This window comes from Schistocerca cancellata, chromosome 5 (genome assembly GCF_023864275.1).
Source record: "Schistocerca cancellata isolate TAMUIC-IGC-003103 chromosome 5, iqSchCanc2.1, whole genome shotgun sequence".
NCBI classification, from domain to species: domain Eukaryota; kingdom Metazoa; phylum Arthropoda; class Insecta; order Orthoptera; family Acrididae; genus Schistocerca; species Schistocerca cancellata.
Window position 1 is genome coordinate 197,724,567 of NC_064630.1, and position 20,574 is coordinate 197,745,140.

Sequence of the window (20,574 nt, forward strand, 5' to 3'; positions counted from 1 at the left end):
TGTGAAGATGAAAAAGATTCAGATGCTTTTAAATGTTTCTTAATTTTTCAATGCAAAAGTAAAACTGACAAACACACATTCGGGTTGGATTGGCAATATTTAGACCGCGCACAACTAGGTTCCCCAGGCACGTCTAACAGCCAATCCTTTAATTGTTTATCATTAAGCACTCTTTCTAAAATGTCGTACATACCACTTGACATTCTTTTCAAGTATGTTCAGTCAGTCGTAAAACAAACAAAAAGAGCACTAGGCACCAGTTGTTAAGCACACAATAACTCACTACAACACTGTAGTCTGTAACCTGGAATGCAGCTCCCCAGTTATGTAGCAGCTGGGAGAATTCGTGCTCTAGTGATTTTCAGATGTTCGGGGCCAACAGCGCACCATACAGTTAGCAGGTGTTGACTGCATTGTCGTCTTCTTTGTTGTTGAACTGCGCTGTCTGTCTCTTGTTGCGGTATATTCATTGTGATTTTTATGAAAATGAGTGATGATGTGCTTGGTGGCTCATCACAGAGGCTATTTTCTTCTCCATTTCGGAAAATAAAGCCGGTTATCAGGAGTTTATGGGAGGTCAAAACACAGGTGGCTGTAGCCTTCAATGGGTGCTTACAACACGTGGAGGTGGAGCTGGTTCTCCCCCCCCCCCCCCTTTCCACCTTCCACACCTCACAATCCATCACTCCGCTCAGCATACATAGCTTGCCCACTCTCCCCTCTGCCCACAATCCTCGATAGATGCCAAGTTACAATTCGCGGGAAGCACCATAAACTAATGTAATGCGCTCACTATCCAGAATTTTGGCATTAAATCACAGAGCAAAGAATATTTTTGTCAGTGTGTTGCTGGTGCTAGAGGCACGAATTGTATAGTTAAAGCCAGTATGAATCCTGGAGGTGGATGATATTTTCACTGCCAGTATATGGCCAGACAGAAGATGAGAGATGATAGTTTTAAACTTACTGATTGCCAGTTTTTGCGCCAATGTCTTGGATTAAATTCCAAACCTCTCCACAATCTCTCGTGAAGAGAGGACACGTAACACGGTTGATAGTGATTCATTCATCGGATGGGAATGTTAAGTTCAGCGTCCCCAGCTTTTCGAGAGAATTACGCTATGTGCTAGCACCGAGTTTTAACCTCAACCTCTTCATCCATAACACACCTCACATTGCCAGCACTCATCACAGTTATCCCCTATGTACAAAAACACGCTCGACGCTTCACAACAGGTCGGAGAAGGCCAATAGCAAATCACTTCCACTCGGACCCTTCCCAGGATGGCGTTTCAGGATTCCTGCTTCTGCTCCCTACACTCAGACACTTACATACTATTGTATCTTTGCTTACAACAGGCATTAGAGTCATTTGCCACCGCATTATCTTTGATTTGTTGAGTTTGTCAGTCAGAGATGTTTGAAACTATTAGCTAACAAATACCCACGTACGTAGCTCAATAGGAAGGAAATCTAAGGAGTTAATTTCAGTTCAGTTTTCGGTTACATCCTACATGTATTTAATCTGAATGAAATGTAACCCGTTTTTGCAGGTGCACAAAGATAGTGAAAGTGCAGATGAAGAAGCACCTCACACTGGTGGAAGAGATGCTCATGTGTTTTCTTAGTTCTTACAGGTCTACTGCTATTAGTAAGAAGCGTTGCTGCATGGGCACCAACTGCACACAGCGCTGCATCTCCTTCTGCTGACTCCTCACCCACCACTTGTACCCCTGTCTGGGCTCGTGGATTCTGTCGGTCATCCACGAACCGGGGGTGGGGGGTCCTCACGCTGTGGATGGGTGACAGCCGGGTGGCGCACTATGACTTCCAATTACACTTGTGGGTGGGGGACTGGCCTCCTCTGACACTGCGTGGTGCATCTCCCAGGCCGTTCACCTATCAGATGCCAGTTTTCTGTTCTCTCCACTGCCTCTAGGGGCACCTCCTCAATCTTTGGTCCAGTCTCCTACACTGTTCACCATCATGTCCACAGCTCCCTCATCTGCTGTCTTTTCTAGCCCTCTGCAAGATCATCAGGGGCTGCTGGAGAACGTGGTCCTTGCAAGCAGAGCTACCACGTGGACTGCAGGGGCCGCCTAAGCACATTTCTCCTCCTGACTCCAAGGACTTACTCCTGCTTTGGCATTAGCCCCCCCCCCCATGGCTGGTGTTACACAAAAGGACATCTGCCCATGACAGAGTCATCATCACCAGGGCCACTTATGGCCTTACCTTCCTGTTGCTACAAAGAGGGAACATCTGTCCAGGTCATGGATTATGATCTCTGATGACTGAGAGGCCATAGATGTCACATTCCTTTATTTCATTTGCAGTCTATGGTACAGGGGAGGGACGCCAGTGTTTCACCAACTCACCATTGTCTTTCTCCCTGTAGGGAGAGGACTGTTTTAACCTACAATGTTACCTCTCATATCATACTGGCACCACTGCCATGGCTGCCATAACATTTTGTGAGATGCCAATATGTGCCACCACTATTCAACTCAACGGCACCAGACAGCATAGTGTCCCCCCCAGGGGCTCAGCATTCATTTGCTGAGTACGGGCTTGGCGACCCCGGGGTCCTGAGCTGGGGACTGGTCAGCGCTGCCAGTCTCCTGTCACCGTAACCCCCGGACATGCTTCAGCGACCACCGCATGGCGCGGCGGTGGAATGTTGTGTGCTGCGGGGGATGGTAATCTTGGCTTGACCGCCTGGATTGCGAGGAAGGTAAACGTCTATAAAAACCCCTCAATCGTACGGTGTGCTACGCGCCTATAAGATGCATGGCTGTTGGGGTGGAACAGTCGCAAGCGGGCAACCTCTGGGGCACCTGCCGCACCCCAGTGGTATAAGGCTTACTCAGGCACGCGGGGCTCTGTCTGAGCGGACCTTTAGTTCCCTAGCTGCTCGTGGGACTACAATGGACCCTTCGACCTCTACGTTTCCCCCTACCAGTGGATTGGGTGGGCCACTGGTAGGAAAACACACCCCATCGAAAAAGCGACTTTGTGCTGCGAGTCCTCCAGCGCCTGGTGTTACTAGAGATTTATCAGATTGTCGTAACAGAGCACATGCTGATAACCAGAATGTGTTTTTGATTGTCAAACGGAAGGAAGGTAGCTTTGAGAGAGTTTCTCCCTTTTACATCCACAAGTGTCTTGAGGGAATTGCAGGAACACTGAAATCTGTGAAGCGTCTGCGCAATGGGACTCTGTTAGTTGAAACTTCTAGTTCCCGTCAAGTCACATCTCTTAGGAAAGCAACCTGTCTTGGAGAGTACGCTATCGAGACCGAGCTCCACTCCACTTTGAACTATAGTAAGGGTGTTGTGACATGTAGGGACTTGGTGGATATCCCCAAGGACGAGTTGAAATCTGAGTGGGCTGATGAAGGTATTGTCGACGTGCAGCATATTATGAAACGAGTCGATGGGGACCTAGTCAAATCCGACTCGTTTATTCTCACGTTCAATTTTCCAAGTCTCCCAGAGCATGTTAAAGTGGGTTTCTTACGTTTGCCAGTACGGCCATATTTCCCCAACCCAATGCGCTGTTTTAAATGTCAGCGCTTTGGGCATACTACGTTGGGGTGCAATGGGATAGCCACTTGTGGTAAATGTGGTCAGCCTGCCCATGAAGGAGCCGATTGTTCATCGCCTGTGAAGTGCGTGAATTGCTCTGGGAGTCACCCTGTCTGGAGCCGGGTCTGCCCCATCTATCTCGAGGAACGTAAGATACAGGAGATCAAAACATCTAAGCGCATCCCCTATGGTGAGGCCAAGAAGCTCTTTAAGGCCATGCAGCCTCCTGTGTGTACAACATCTTTCACTTCCGCTCTGCAGAAACCGGTACAGTTGGCCACTGTTGCTACACAAACGGATGTTGCTAGTGTCAGCACTAATACCTGCATTTGCCAGTGCACTTGTGCTGCTGCGGTTGTTTTGCAACCTGCAGCTCTCCCCACAATGTTGGACAAGGCCTTGGTTGCTGACATTGGGGTATTTCCTGCCCCTCCTCATATGGCACCTTCTGCCCAAGCGGGGGTCAGGGATTTTCTCTGCCTCGTGATGGCTGGGTGTTGTGTGCTGTCCTTAGGTTAGTTAGGTTTAAGTAGTTCTAAGTTCTAGGGGACTGATGACCATAGCTGTTAAGTCCCATAGTGCTCAGAGCCATTTTTGAACCTTCTGTCCAGGCGAGTAAAGCTCCAATTGTTGACAAGGTTCTGCATTCTAAGCCCCCCAAGACGATGACGCCGAAGGTGAAGGTTTTGCCACCTGAGGAGACTAGTCAGGGTCAGTCCGATGACGATGCCATCGTACTGTCTGACATCTCCCTTGGGTCGCCATTGGAGCTGATGGACATTGATGTCGACCGGGGGCGATATTCTCGCCCCAGGAATAAATCTCCGGCCAGTACGGGCTCTCCTCCAAAGCACAGAGGCAGGGTGAAAATTCAGCCACCCTGATCACTGGCTCCCATATTACAGTGGAACCTGAATGGGTTCAGAACGCATGTGGCCGAATTACAACTCCTTGTACGAGAGTGCCCTTTGTGCTTATGTCTTCAAGAGACACATTTTCGGGCCACTGATGCTCCTTCTTTACGGGGCTATACCGTGTATCGAAAAGATGATCTGATGGGGGAAAGGGCAAAGGGTGGTGTTGCGGTTTTTGCCCGTGACATGCACCACTCATCTGAGCTCCCTCTCGTCACGGACTTGCAAGCAGTTGCAGTTGACCTTCTTGTGGGGCGGAGACTCACAATCTGTTCCGTTTACTTACCGCCTCAGGATGCAATAGACTCTGAGGCTCTCACAGACCTTATTAGCCAACTCCCCCACCCATTTCTCCTTCTGGGGGATTTCAATGCTCATAATGTCTTATGGGGCTCTACGACTACTTGCCCCAGGGGTCGCATTCTGGAAAGCCTCATGGCGTCCGAAGAACTGTGCATCCTCAACTCTGGTGCTCCCACTCATTTCTGTACTGCTTCTGGGTCGTCGTCAGCTATTGACCTTTCCTTTTGCTCTCTAGCACTCGCGGATTCTGCTCTGTGGGAGGTTGCTACTGACCTCCATTCTAGTGGCCACTTCCCCCTTTGGATTTGCCTCCTGGATGAGACTGTGGCATTACCAGTGCCGCCCAGGTGGCACCTCTGCAGAGCTGACTGGACACTTTTCTGCCATTTAGCTGTTTTGGAACACCGTGCCAGCGTCCACGAATGGCTCGACCATGTTACAGCCGTGATCTCCCATGCTGCTGAATTGTCGATCCCATGGTCCTCAAGTCATCCCAAGAGGCGTCCTGTCCCTTGGTGGACCACTGAGTGCCGCTCAGCCATCCGAGCCCACCGTGCAGCTCTGCGCCACTTCAAGTGCCGTCCCTCAGCTGACAATCTTGCGGCCTTTCGGGTGGCAAGGGCCAAGGCGCGGCGAGTGATTAAAGAGAGCAAATGACGGTCATGGCAATCGTTCTTGAACTCCATCTCCAACTCCACTAGTTCTACGAAAGTATGGGAAGCCATCAGGAGGATCTCCGGGAAACGCAGCCAACTACCTGTCACGGCATTGCTGCATCAGGGTTGTCTACTCATGGCGCTGAGAGACATTGCCCAGACACTGGCCATGCATTTTGCGGAATCTACTGCCACTATTAACTGTGATCCAGATTTCTGCCGCTACTGCACTGCCATCGAGAGGGATCACTTAGACTTCTGGTCTCCAAATTCTGAACCCTACAACTGCCCCTTCACAATGTGGGAACTGGATTCGGCACTGTCTGTGGCTCATGATACTGCGCCAGGTGATGATCAAATCCTGTACAGCATGCTGCAGCACTTGTTGCTGCCATCCAAGGAAGTTCTCCTGAAATGTTTTGATATGATATGGTCATCCAGCACGTTCCTTGACTCATGGAGGGAGGCGATTTTGATTCCCCTCCTCAAACCGGGGAAGGACTGAATGCATCCCAGTAGTTATCGGAGTATTGCTTTGACGAGCTGTGTCGGGAAGACATTGGAACGCATGGTCAACCGTTGCCTGGTTTGGCTGCTCGAGACCAGGCAGCTCCTTAAACACTCTCAGTGTGGCTTTCGGAGATGTCGTTCAACTATAGACAACTTGACCCTGCTTGAGGCGGCCATCCAGCAGGCCTTCCTATGTAACCAGCATTGTCTAGGTGTATTCTTTGACATTAATAAGGCGTATGACACTACTTGGCACCGCCTTATCCTCAATCAACTCCATCAGTGGGGCTTTCGTGGCCATCTCCCCATCTTCATTCGGTCCTTTCTTTCCCGCCGCCTCTTTCGATATTGGGTTGGTAATGTGCTATCTGATTTGTACGTGCAGGAGAATGGTGTTCCTCAGGGAAGCGTTTTAAGTGTCACCCTCTTTGCCATCGCCATTAACAGCATCACGTCCACTATCCGGAGTCCGGCCAAGTGCTCCTTGTTTGTGGACGATTTTGCTGTTTTCTGTTCTTCCTCCAGTCTTGTCACTGCTAGTCGGCAGCTGCAGCTTACGATAAAGCGAGTAGAGGCATGGACTGTGAAGACAGGTTTTACCTTTTCTGCAGACAAATGTGTGTGTGTTCATTTTAATCGTTCTCGACGTGCTTTTACCTCCCCTGAATTGCGTCTGAGGGACACCATTCTTCCCTTTAGAGACACTGTGAGGTTCCTGGTCCTCACTTTTGATTCCAAGTTGTCGTGGTTGCTGCACCTTAAAGACCTCAAGGTGCGGGCCCTGAAGGCGCTGAATATTTTGAAGTGTCTAAGCCATCGGTCCTGGGGAGCAGATCGGGCGCGTCTGCTGCAGTTTTATAGGGCTTTCGTCCGGTCGCGTCTTGACTATGGATGCACCGTGTATGGGTCAGCGAGGCCTGCGTATCTGAAGATTCTTGACGCAGTACACCATGAGGGTATCAGGCTTGCCACTGGTGCCTTCCATACCAGTCCCATCCCCAGCCTGTATGCTGAGGCAGGGGAACCGCCGCTCGCCATCTGGCGGAAACTCCTCATGGTGCGACGGGTGTGTCAATTCCTTGCCTGTCCTACCTCCCCTGCGTACCCTACTGTTGCCCGACTGCCTATGGAACATCTCTTTTCCAGTCGCCCCAGGGCAACGAGACCATTTGGGATTTGTGCCAAGCATTTGCTTGAGTCCCTTGGTGTGGAGCGTGTGGCACCCCAACTCCAGGGTTTTACCCGCCTGCCTCCCTGGTTGCTCCAGAGGCCCAGCGTCATTTTAGACTTGTCAGAGTACCGGAGGAGCTGCACTCCTGCGTTTGTTTTCACCTCCTTATTTTACGATATTTTAAACCAGCATCCCGACCATGTACCAGTATTTACGGATGGCTCTCAACAGGGGGACTCTGTTGGTTGTGCTGTTGTTTTCCCTGATCGAGTCGTCAAGTTACGGCTTCCTGCGGCGTTTACCATCTTTGACACCGAATTGTTTGCGATCTTGCGGGCATTGGAGCGGATGAAATGCGTTCCGAGTCTTAAGTTTCTCATCTGTTCTGACTCCCTGAGTGCCCTTCAGACCATGCAACACTTGTACCCAGCGGATACGGTCGTCCAGAACATCCACGATGCCCTACTCCACCTGCAACAGCAGGGGAAGGAGGTTTCTTTCTGCTGGGTGCCAGGGCACGTGGGTATTAGGGGAAACGAACTGGTGGATGTGGCTGCCAAAGATGCATGTTCGCTTCCTCACGTTGTTGAATGTGCCATCCCCCTCCATGCTGTTACCTCCCTTTTGCGTTTTCGTGTTATGCGTCAATGGGAAGAGGAGTGGCTGGTAGTCAGTGAAAATAAGCTGCGTCTGGTCAAGGCCACCACGTGGCCATGGCGTACGTCCTACCAGTCGTGCAGGCGGGATGAGGTTCTCCTCACTCGCCTCCGCATCGGGCACAGTCCCTTAACGCATGGTTTTTTACTCCGGCAGGAGGACCCCCCAATCTGCAGTGCTTGTGGCATCCAGATTACTGTCTGCCACATTTTACGTGACTGTCCTTTATTCTCTGACCAGAGGGTGGTGGTTTCCTTGCCACCGGATTTGCCCTCTATTTTGAAAGATGACGCAACGACTGTGGTTAAGGTCTTACGGTTTTGTGTCCTGTCCAATTTGTTGCCTCGGATTTTAGGGAGAGGATTTTAATGTGCTGCTGGGTGACTGGTTCACCCAGGGTTTAGGTAAGAACTGGTTCACCCAGGGTTTAGGTAAGAGGTCCGCCAGTCACGATTACCTACTTGTTTCACTTCGATTTCTGTTCTCTTTTCCTTGTGTTTCCTTTCCTTTTTTAGTGCGTTTCTTTTCATCTTGTTTTGCCTCTGCATAAGAGGATTTGGAACTGCGTCAGGCCTGTATCTTTTAGCCGTTCTCCTTGTTCGCTGTCCATCTTTGTCCCTTCACCGCATGTGTTCCTGTTTCTATGCGTTTGGGCGCTGATGACCACACTGTTTAGCACCCGAAAACCTCAAACCACACACACACACACACACACAGCATAGTGTCGCTTGCTAGGCAATGGAATAATCAAACTTCAGTAGGCAACACCGCACTTGGGCCTGTGCACACTGCCAACAGTCAGTGCCAGCTCAGCACACTGATTAACAAACTAACTTCATATAACCCTGGAAAGGAGAGTACTCTCTCTCATATCATTATTGTATTTCCTTGTAGTAACTTGGAGTAACTCGGACTCTGCTCTTGGGATGAATTGTAATTTGTATCTTGGACTCAGTGTGGCTTGTACTCTGCACCTGTATGTAATATTGGGGCTGTGTTCTCATTAAAATGGTTAGGACTTTGTGTTATCTCTTATTTGTACTTTTTAAAAAATAAAAAATAAAAAGGCACACCCTAAATTATTTATTGCATAACTAAGCAAAAAAAGGATCATTTTCCATAGTTATGAGTGACATGCACAACAATTTCATAGTAAATTGGCATTTGTGAGTTATAGTTGTTGTGGTGTATATTGTAGCTACCACAGTGTGTTACACTTAATTTTCCTTTTCAATAGGTGTTTAAATTATTTACATTTATCCTATATTTGTGCTAGTTTAGAGTTTGTTAATGATCAAAACCTTGAAACAATGAAGTTCCAGGTAACTTCAGGGAATTAATAAACTTTATCCCATGTTTGTCTCTTGTGATAACAGAAATCTCTTTGTTGGGTGTAAAGTGCTTCAGTTCTTAAAGGGGACTTGTAATCCTTTAGCATATTAGATCTAGAAATTAAAAGAGAATGGTCAAGCTTAGTTTAAAATTATTTGTTTAGTGTTCTGTAATATATTCCACTAACCCCAGTGCAGCCCTCCTGTGAATGCTGTTCTTGGACATAGGATGAATTTTTTGTTGCTTATAAGTAGCTGGCAGTCACTTTGACTACAGTGAGAGGATTGGCAGTAGCTGCAAATAGGTGTGTTGGGAAGGCTATCAAGCGACATGTACAATAGATACCAATAGTTCCAGAAGAACTATTCTGTCCTGTGGAAACTTTCTTTGCTAGACTAAGTACAGGATCTGTCACAGCTTGTTCACTTCATTATGAGTGACATTTCAGTGGTGCACTTAGATGCCCTATATGGGGTAGACAGAGACCAGAGTGAACTCAAGATATTACACCGATCTCCATAATAGACAAGTGAGACACACTTCAGCTGTCAGGAAGCCTTCTGTGTGCGTGTCTTGCCAGGGAGAGGTGTATGCAGAGGAATAGAGAATATTTATTTTGTATTGTTGTTTTTCTGACATATTCTATATCGTGGAGGATCTCCTCACTATGGATCTATTTCAATGAAAAGTATATCTAATCTAATCTGAATTTAAAAAGTCTGTCAATGGTTGGTAGTTCAAATATATCATAAACAATGGTATCCCTTAGGGAAGTGGACCAAAGGGTGGGAAGAATTTCCTTGTACACTCTCTGTATGTGCCTTGAGGTCTCGTTCAACATGATGAAGAGGTTGTTTTTGCAGGCACTGAGCAGACAGGGTGCAACCAGCTGCAGATTGGGTCACATGTTTGAACGTATGAAGCCTGTTGTCTGGGCTCTGAGGTCATAAATGCATCATTCCTATGCTCACTCTAGTGGCTAGCATTGCTACCTGTGGATCAAGGGGTCCTCAGTTTGATTCCTGGCTGGGTTGGGGATTTTATCTTCTTGGGGACTGGGTGTTTGTGTTGTCCTCATCATTTCATCATCATCATCATTTGTAACAGTGACCAGATTGGACTGCATAAAAAACTGGACTGTGAAAAATTTGGACTTTGTACGGGCACTGATGACCACACAGTTGAGCACCCCACAAACCAAACGTCATCGCCCTTTGCTCTCAGTAATGATTTAAGAAGAAACAACAGCAATAATAATAATAATAATAATAATAATAATAATAATAATAATAATAAAGGGCAAGGGAGCTGAGCTGGCACCCCCTTTTACCAAGCCACTTCCAGAGGCAATTGCTCCATTCATCATGTTCTTGTTAACCCAGATGCACTGTGTATAGATTTCATGTTCTAGAGGAGTTACAGTATTTGATGCAGAAAAAAATCACATTGAGAACATCAAGAAATAATACATTGTTGTACTGCAATAGGTGGCCACTTTCCCTTGGTAGAGAACTCACCACTGTGTGATTTATGTGATGTACAAATTGTTGTACATAACTTTTTAAATTCAGATTAGATTAGATATACTTTTCATTGAAATAGATCCATAGTGAGGAGATCCTCCATGATACAGAACATGTCAGAAAAACAAGAATACAAAATAAATATTTATAAAGAAACACAAATATCCTAATGTACCTTCCACATACCCCAAGTGAAATGGTCCTCGTGGATGTGGAATAAGTAAAAAGCATCTGCAACATATCTTCATTTGCAATTCTGGTATCTTTCTTAACTGCATTAGGTTTTAAGATATTACCCATTGGTGACACAAGAAAATCTGTGCTGGACTGGGACCTGAACCCAGATTTCCCGCTTGTCGCTAGTGGTAAATGCCGGTTCACATCCTGGGCTGGAACAAACTTTTATGTGTCACCAATAGGTAATATTTTTATACCTAATGCAGCTAATGTTAGAAAGAGTCCACAACTGCGCTAAATTTCATAAATTTAGTACAGCTGCAAAATCATCACCAATGTGTATTTTCGCAGACATTGTTAAAAATAACTGATTAAAGTATTCAGAGAATAGGATGCCCATTTTCTTAGCTGGATGTGGGAAACAAATTTTACTTTGTACCAGAGTGATTTTTTAATTTGATTTTGTCAGTAATCAAGCAGACATCTAAGTTTGAATCATTGTTTTAAGAATATGTATGTTCTTTCATTATTCTGCTAGGTGTATCTTGTGCATCTGTTTTATATGATACAGTTCTATTTTAGGTGTTAAATTTGTGTCAACATGCAGTTCACTCAGTGACAGGCAAAGGTCATTATAGCATTGGCTGAAGTTTCAGTGCTTGTCTCTTGTACTTCTCACTTGTAAAGCACTTCTCTTTAAAGATACCAGCAATTATTATCTTTACCAAATATGCCTCAGGGATCTGGGTTAATGTTGCTCAACTTAATGACTTGTTTTAGTTAGGCCTTGTAACATATTGTAAGTGTGCCACGAAATCTGTAATCACAGGACAATTGATTTTAACACAGTTAGCAAAGAAGCCTCGTTGCACTCTGAACCATATTAGCTAATATTTAACAATAGTGGTGTCATTGCTGTTAATTTGAGCTCTTTCTACAATTTGCATATTAGTGATGTTTTCTTTCCACTTGATAAAGTTTCAGCTGGTGGTAGCTCTCAAGCTTTTTAATATCTTGGGATGGCTGTCTTTCACATTCGTGTAATGATGATGACGACATAAGAACAGCCCTACACATCATTATTTCTGAGTATATAATCCATACCTTATTCCAGAGGAGTCAGTACTTCAGTTCACAAAAAAATGCATGAGCTATGCAAATCCTTTTCTCCACTTCTGGTTCACTGTATCATATGAGACACTTAGGTAGAGAAAGTAGCCACTTACTCCAGAGCTGTACGTAGATGTTGTAACATGTGCACTGACTGCTCTTGGTGTAGGCTGTGTTAGTAGCATACTTTGTGAACCTTAATGGTGAGCCCACATTGGTCATAATCAATCTTGTGGTGGTTTACTGCCACTTTTAACTCTTTTTAAAATTATGGTAATGTGTTGTTATAACTTCAAGTTGAACAAATATATTTCAAGGAAGACGCAATACATGAAAGTCACAGATCAAGTAAACAGTGTAAGACGTGTATACACTTTAAGAGTCAAATCATAACTGAGTCCAAGTCTGGCGGCTGCTGGCTGGTTGGCTGGCCGCTTAGGTGGCACTGCTGCTGCATGGCAGGCAGACAGCGCCGCATGTAGAGGATGCGCGTAACTGCACGGCGGCACTTTGAAAGATCGGCAAGTCACAACATGTGTAATGCAATTCAGTTTATCTGTGACTCTGGTTAGTTTTCTGAAGTGGAGCTAAATAAGCAACCACAATCCAGGATTGTGCTCTTGTCAAGTGCACTAATAAGAAGAAATTAAGCATGGTCAAACATCAGTTCAGGAATGTGAAGATACATTCGTTTGAACCTCTGACATCTCATTATTGTCAGTTGAGCTGGTGAAATTGTTCACAATTTTCAGTTTTCTAGATAAGCAGCTGGCTGGACTAAACAGTTGTATTCCTTTATAAATTCTGTATGTCTTTGCTGTCAGATTTTCTTTAGAGCTATCAAGTCTTCTGTTGCCACTATTTATGCCTTATTTTTCTTGTTTCTATCTGAAATTTGTACAGGTCCTTAATGGTGGAATTTGGATCTTGAAGCAGCTCTCTATTTCAGAGGGATGAGACCCAAAAGTTCTATAAAGTTGTTATCAAATGCCATCTCTTTTCTATTATTTATTTTACTTTATTATCAAAATCAGAGGTTCCCTATGTGGGTTTGTGCTAGTGTTTTAATATATGGTTCCTTTTCTTTATGCACTGATAAATACTCTACTGGTTCCACAAGTAAAATGTTATTCCTTTTCAGTTCATTTTGCCTTCTGACAATGGTACTGGTATATGGGATATTTGATTTCCCCCTTATTTATCATCACATTATATTTGGAAAGCATCCCTGATCCACCACCTGAGCATGTGGCCTCTCTAGATTACAGGTACCCATAAAGATAAATCTTCCTCATCATCATAGTTTCAGTGCAAATCAATGAAAAGGATCATTGCTACTCACCATATAGGGGAGATGCTGAGTCACATATAGACAAAAAGACTGTCAGGAAATGAGCTTTCAACTAAGAAAGCATTTTTCAAAATAGACAAAAGGAGAGAAGTAGAAAGACTAAGGATTCATTGGTGGAAAAGTGAAGTGCTGGAATGGAAGCAAGGAAGGGGCTAGATGGGTAGGGATAATGACTAACAAAGTTGGAGGCCAGGAGGGTTACAGGGATGTAGGGTATATTGCAGGGAGAGTTCCTACCTGTGCAATTTAGGAAAGCTTGTGTTGGTGGGAGGATCCAGCCTGTGAAGCAGTCATTGAAATGAAGAACATTGTGTTGGGTAGCATGCTCAGCATCAGGGTGTTCCAGCTGTTTCTTGGCCACAGTTTGTCGGTGGCCATTCATGCAGGCAGACAGGTTGTTGGTTGTCATGCCCATGTAGAATGCAGCACAGTGGTTGTGTTTTAGCTTTTGAATCACATGACTGGTTTCACAGTAAGCCCTGCCTTTGATGGGATAGGTGATGCTAGTGACCAGACTGGCGTAGGTGGTGATGGAAGGGGACAGGTCTTGCATCTAGGCCTATTACAGGGATATGAGCCATGAGTCACGGGGTTGGGAGCAGGGGTTGTGTAGGGATGGATGAGGATAGAGGATATTATGTAGGTTTGGTGGGCAGTGGAGTACCACTGTGGGAGTGATGAGAAGGATAGGGGTAGGGGGGTAGGACATTCCTCACTTCACAGCATGACAAGAGGTGTAAGCGTAGGCTTCCGCGGCCGTTGTCATCTTCAATAAAATTCTTCAGGGTATCAGACCGCATCGTCATAATTTAAAATGCGCCAACGTTTCGGCCAGCATTGCAGCTAGCCTTCATCAGGGCCTTACGTTAAACTGCTAAATGAAACTCACTTGGTTCCTTAAATAGCTGCACGAGAAAACCTTGTCATTACTTGATTGGCTGTAAAAGGAGGAGGACGAGGGGTGAAAGCTATGCTTTATTGGTGTTTCCTTTATTATCTGTCATTGGCTGAAATAGCTGTTTTCTATTGGTCTTTATATTAATCCACTCCATTGGAGGAGACGGACGAATAGCGAACAAGTGATGGCTGTGACGTCACATTGTTTTCATGCTGTCCAGAAGCCGGCTGCGGCGTGCCACTGCTTTGCGTGCTCGCGACCACTACTGCGGCTTTCCGCGTGTCTGCATGGGCCGCCACGGCTCTGCCGCCGCTCCGTAGCCCTGCTATTGCAGGCAGCCAAGACCTCGGAAGCTTGTACCCGTCCTCTCTATTCATGTTGGCAGGTCTTTTGGCTAGCCAAAATTGTCCCTACAGATGCAATAGTGGCTAGGCTGTATGGAAGGGCGTTCTTGGTATGAAATGGGTGGAGGGATTTGGGGTGATGGTGAGGCAAGGTTCACAGTTAAGAAATTCTGGAAAGTTAACAGAGGATGATTTTAGGGCAGTGAGGTGGATCACGGTTGGATGGAGGAGTGAACTGAGTGAGGTAGGGTTCAACATTGGTCTTTGGTTGAGTCTGGTAGGATTGGTGGCAAAAAAGTGTTTGCAATGTAGGGACCAGGAGAAGGAAAGAAGGTCTTTAACAAGTCCTGCATGATTGAATTTGGCAATGGGACAAAAGGTGAGGCTTTTGGAAAGGGCTGGTATTTTTGCAGGGCTATCCATCCTGGGTTTTCTATTGTTAGATTTTTCATTACAATCTTATGGATGTACTCAAGACTTTTTTATTTCTGATGGGCCAGTTGAAGTGACCAAATTGTTCCAGTCATAGTAGAATTAGCATTCCACGTAGTTTGCATGAGTCTGTTTACATTGGTTAACAATTTGGTAATGATTGAATAAACACTAATAGAGCATAGGAGTTAGTAGAAAGTGTATGTGTTTCTGTACAGAATCTTCATCATTGTATGCCTGCCCATTTAGAGGACCACAGTAGACTGTAATCCTCGATGTGACATGCCTTGCATTCATAGCAGTTGTATTTACATAGCAGGAACAATAAATGGATGAGAGGGTCCGCCAAGTTATGATATGACCTTAAAGTTGTAATGTGGATTGAATGATCAATGGGAAATTATCCTCTTGGAAAAATAGTCTACAACACAAGAGTTACAATACAATATTTTTCTCTGTCACTGTATGTGACTTCTTCATTATCTGTTAAGACAGGATATTTTTTGCCCCTTTTTTGTGATAAAATACTTCATCTTTCCTCTTTCTTAACATTTACATGTGTCCTGTTTGACTTAGCATCTTGTGATGGAAGTTCTTCCCTTGCATCATTATTTAATGTTCCCCGATATGTTGATTTTCTGTGTTGTGGCTAGAACATTCATGCATCATATCTCACTAAATTTTTATTTTTATTTAGTTTTTATTTTCTTATCCTCATGTAAAAGTTCATAAGTGATTTGGGTGTCCTGCATTTACATGATCTTGTCTTACTTTTTTTTATTGTTACAGTACTGAAAGTGATTTGTTATTTTATGAGCTTCTTTTAGGTATTTTAGAACTTATGAGGTTTTTCAGTTTTATTTTTCGAAACTAAAGCAAGTTCCTCTATATTTCCAGACTGTTAATTACTAACTTTATTTATGACAAGTAAGTGAAAGTTTACTACTAATAAAATGTGTTTACTGAGAAAGAGATGTCCAGTTTGGATTAATTTATTTGACTGATTTCATTCTGAGAGTTGACTGACTGATCACATAATGTTCTCCAGCCAAATATTGCCATCTATTTAGTGCTGTCATTCATTTTAAGTAAGGGGGAGGAGGAGATTAGTGTTTAACGTTCCGTCGACAACGAGGTCATTAGAGACGGAGCGCAAGCTCGGGTGAGGGAAGGACGGGGAAGGAAATCGGCCGTGCCCTTTCAAGGGAACCATCCTGGCATTTTAAGTAAATACTAGTGTCATCATGTTTCCTGTCTTTTCAGAAATAAGGACCGAGAAATAGAAGAAGCTGAAGAGAAGCATCAGACTGAAATAAAAATTTACAAACAAAAAGTTAAACATCTTCTTTATGAACACCAGAATAATTTGGCAGAATACAAGGTAAGTGGTAAATGTTATCTAAAGTTGACTGTTCACAGAAATGAGCCCTATAATCAGCAGCAGATAAGTCTCCTTGAACAGAAACGGCCTTGATGGCTTTAAATGATGTGCCAACACATAACTTGGAAGAAAATTTTTTATTACCGTACATTAAAGATCAATGAATAACCAGAGCACATATAATGCATATTGACTAGTAGTAAGTGTGTCCAGAGCCATTTGTCAGAAACCCCCAAAACTGTTCTGCTGTTCACCACTGTTGTTCTTGCAGCTGAAAATGCCAGATGACTTTACATTTTAAAAGTTTACAGTTCCATTGTACTGTCTTATGGATCAATAACAGCCCCAGTGTCTTTCTTGAGTGAATATCTTTTTAGACAACTTGCTATTACTATGTGAGTGTAGGTATACAATCACTACCAGCACATCTGGATATGATATTGTTGTGGCTCTGTGTATTGTTGTTATTCCACGTCAGATTTTCCATTGTTTGATAAGACTAGGATGAATACATAAGTGAGAAATACTGTGTAATTGACTAATAATATGTTGTTTTATTATTACATTTACTAGTTTACAAGTTTAAAAAATGAACATAACACAAAGTTTATGATATTCTAAAAAACACTCATAACCTGACAGATGTTGATGTTCAGACTGATCAAGCATGACATACTGTTGCCATTTTTTGTCTTGATTCAGCATTATATTCTTTGGCTACAAGCATGAAAACTTTCTCCCCATATGATTTAATTGCATACCAGACTTTTATGGCAATGCAAATTGAAGTTTCCAGAAGGACTTTTTTATTGCTAAATGTATGTGTGTGCCTACTTGCCCATGTGTAAATTGTCTAAAGATGACAATATATCTGTTTTTACCAGTGGCTGTGAAATGAATATGAAATTTGAGTTAGTTGGTGATGTGACTGTGTATAATAGTATCTAACATGTGGCAAAGGGTACATTGAGAACATGTAAAAGTTAGAGATGTAACAAATGGTTAAATAAACGATACACTGATCTTCTCAAAAGCTGAGAAGTGATTTTTTCTTTTCTTTCTTAGCCACCCTGGAACATCTCCTAAATATCCTGGCCCCTCTGAATCTCGGCTAGCTCTATGATTACGTAATCTGTTGCAAAGCACCATTGTGGCCATTTGATCTCAGCTGCTGATAACAGCACAACTTAAATGGGCCCTACATCTTCCAGGTCCGTGTACGGGATAACAAATCATGCAACATCTGAAATTATTCTAAGTCCATTACCTGTTACCTATGTCATCCAGTTGGTGCTCTCCTATGCATAAAAGAAACAACAAACAACAATATCTAAAAAAATAAATAAATGCATCAAAGTAATAGATTTGCTGAATTACAATTTTTACCTCCATGGGAGCTGAAATAATTACTGAATGAACATTACATAGACCAAAATATAGTAACAAGTAACAAATATTTTCATGCCTTGGACCTGTAAAACATGAAATAGAACAGATATTAGTAAACTGGACACCTGTGGTTCATTGTATTAATAATAGCAGCCTATGTTATACTCTGATCACTGCCATCAGTTTGTATATAGTGTTCAGTTATTGTATTGCACTGACAAATGAACAGAAAATCACTGATTACTTCATGGGGGTAAAAAATGTAGCCATAAAAAATTCTATCTAAAGCACGTTACTTGCAATACCATAAATAAACATCATGCATATTAGATCAGCACTTACTGGATATGATGGCATCACAGTCCAAATGATGAAGCTTATTATTGACCCGCTACTGACCACCGTAACAAATATTTTCAACCAGACGTTAATCACAAGTGTTTTCCTGGAGGCCAGGAAAAAAGGACTAGTTAAACCACTACCTTAAAAGAATGTTACCACAGCACCCTCTGATTACCCACCTGTTGGTGTCGTTCCTGCTCTGTCCAAGACCTTAGAATATATAGTCCATGACCACCTAACAAAGTGCCTAACTACAAACAACCTACCAGATGAATGCCAATCAGGTTTCTGTAAACATCTTAGCACACCATCTGCCTTAATAAAGGCAACAAATGATCTGAAGCTTGCCGTGGACACACAAAAGGGAAGTATCATGTGTTTCTTAGACTTCAGAAGAGCCTTTGTCACTGTTGACTTTCAGCATATTACTTGCCACACTTGGTAGCCCAAATTTCTCATGAAATGTGTTGCAATGATTTCACTCATACCTGATGTCTTACCAGCAATGCATGATTTCCACCACCATAAAGTCACAATGGAGGCAGGAGGATCAGGCACCCCCCCCCCCCCCCACCCCTCCTCCCAGAGTTCAGTATTAAGTACTATAATCTTTTCATAGTGTTTTGTCCTACTGCAAATATCACTAGTCTGCTGATGACCTCCAGCTGCAAAACAAATAAACTTGAAGACAGCTATCGAGAATCTGAGTACCGCCCTGTGTGCACTATTAAAATGGAAACAGGATATCGGATTAAAGCCCAACCCATCCAAAACCCAGGTGGTACTGGTTGGTCATTCTAGGTTCATTAGCCTGAACTATCAGGAATCCCTACTGTCTTCCTAAATGGGAAAGTTATCAACTTCTCTCCTTCAGCAAAGAATCTAGGAGTAATAATAGTTGAAAATATGAATTGTATTAAGCACATAACTGCACTGTACAAGAAGCCATCAAAATCTTTTGATGCCCTGCAAAAATATAAAATGCTCTTCCCTCTTGACCTGAGAAAAAACGTGTACAAATACTTTTACTCCCAATTATTGAGTACAGAGATGTTATGCTGCAGGGCCTTTATCAGGAAAGCTCATGGCACCTGGAACTAATTATGAATGTCTGTATTCATTATATCTCTGATGTTCAACTCTTTGATCATATTTCACAATCATATGAGTAGCTACCCTGACTGCAAGAGATTTCCATACCCTCAGTCTTCTCTACTGTCTTATCAACAGACATTGTCCCTCATATTTCTCATCATTCTTAATGCTCTTCTATTGACAACATGACAGGAACACCCTTTCCCATCATAGCAGCAAAATCCTTTCTGTCCCACTCAAAAGTCATTCTCAGCAGCAGGAGCCTGACTTTGACATAACCTCACATGTTATACTAGAGAACTGAATAACATGTCCAGCTTCAGAAGACATTTAAAACATACATGCTAAAGCAACAATAAGGATCACCATTGTCTCTGTACACACTCATTACTCTTGCACATCCTTTTGGTCCATATTTTCTTCACGTCCTAGTATTCTTAGATGGTGCAGTCACCTTAACTTTCCTTTCTGCAGGACTCGCTGTATCAGAAAACATTTATTTTATACTTATACAAATTCTTTTTATATCTGCCACCATCATCATTGTCATTATTATTATTTCTTTTCTTCTCAGATGTTATTTCTGGTTAAAAATGGAAAGTGACGCGGATCTTGATCAAGCGTGACTTCCTTTTAACTGTACGGTATATGTTACATTGCATTTAGGAACTTTTGGGTAATTGAACAAGTATCAATAATTACAGATTCCTGTAGTTGTATATATAAGTTTGTATGTAGCTGTGTTGCATTGATGTACTGGCGGATATTGTGTGGTATGACTCCTGTAGTTGATAGTATAATTGGTTTGATGTCAACTTTATCCTGATGCCAGATGTCCTTGACTTCCTCAGCCAGTTGGATGTATTTTTCAATTTTTTCTCCTGTTTTCTTCTGTATATTTGTTGTATTGGGTATGGATATTTCGATTAGTTGTGTAAATTTCTTCTTTTTATTGGTGATTATGATGTCAGGTTTGTTATGGGGTGTTGTTTTATCTGTTGTTATGGTTCTGTTCCAGTATAATTTGTGTTTATCATTCTCCAGTACATTTTGTGGTGCATACTTGTATGTGGGAACTTGTTGTTTTATTAGTTTATGTTGTATGGCAAGTTGTTGATGTATTATTTTTGCTACATTGTCATGTCTTCTAGGGTATTCTGTATTTCCTAGTATTGTACATCTGCTTATAATGTGATCTACTGTTTCTATTTGCTGTTTGCAAAGTCTGCATTTATCTGTTGTGGTATTGGGATCTTTAATAATATGCTTGCTGTAATGTCTGGTGTTTATTGTTTGATTCTGTATTGCAAACATGAATCCTTCCGTCTTACTGTATATATTGCCTTTTCTTAGCCATGTGTTGGATGCGTCTTGATCAATGTGTGGCTGTGTTAGATGATAC

General features: G+C 43.3%; 1 protein-coding gene across 1 annotated transcript in view; it reads left to right on the plus strand.

Moving 5' to 3' along the window:
* LOC126187803 (dynein regulatory complex subunit 4) overlaps positions 1–20,574 on the plus strand; it is a 155,987-nt gene that overhangs the window by 48,055 nt on the left and 87,358 nt on the right. The window contains exon 5 of the mRNA XM_049929088.1: positions 16,229–16,346. Coding sequence (XP_049785045.1) covers positions 16,229–16,346 — 118 coding nt within the window. The remainder of the gene's footprint in view (positions 1–16,228; positions 16,347–20,574) is intronic.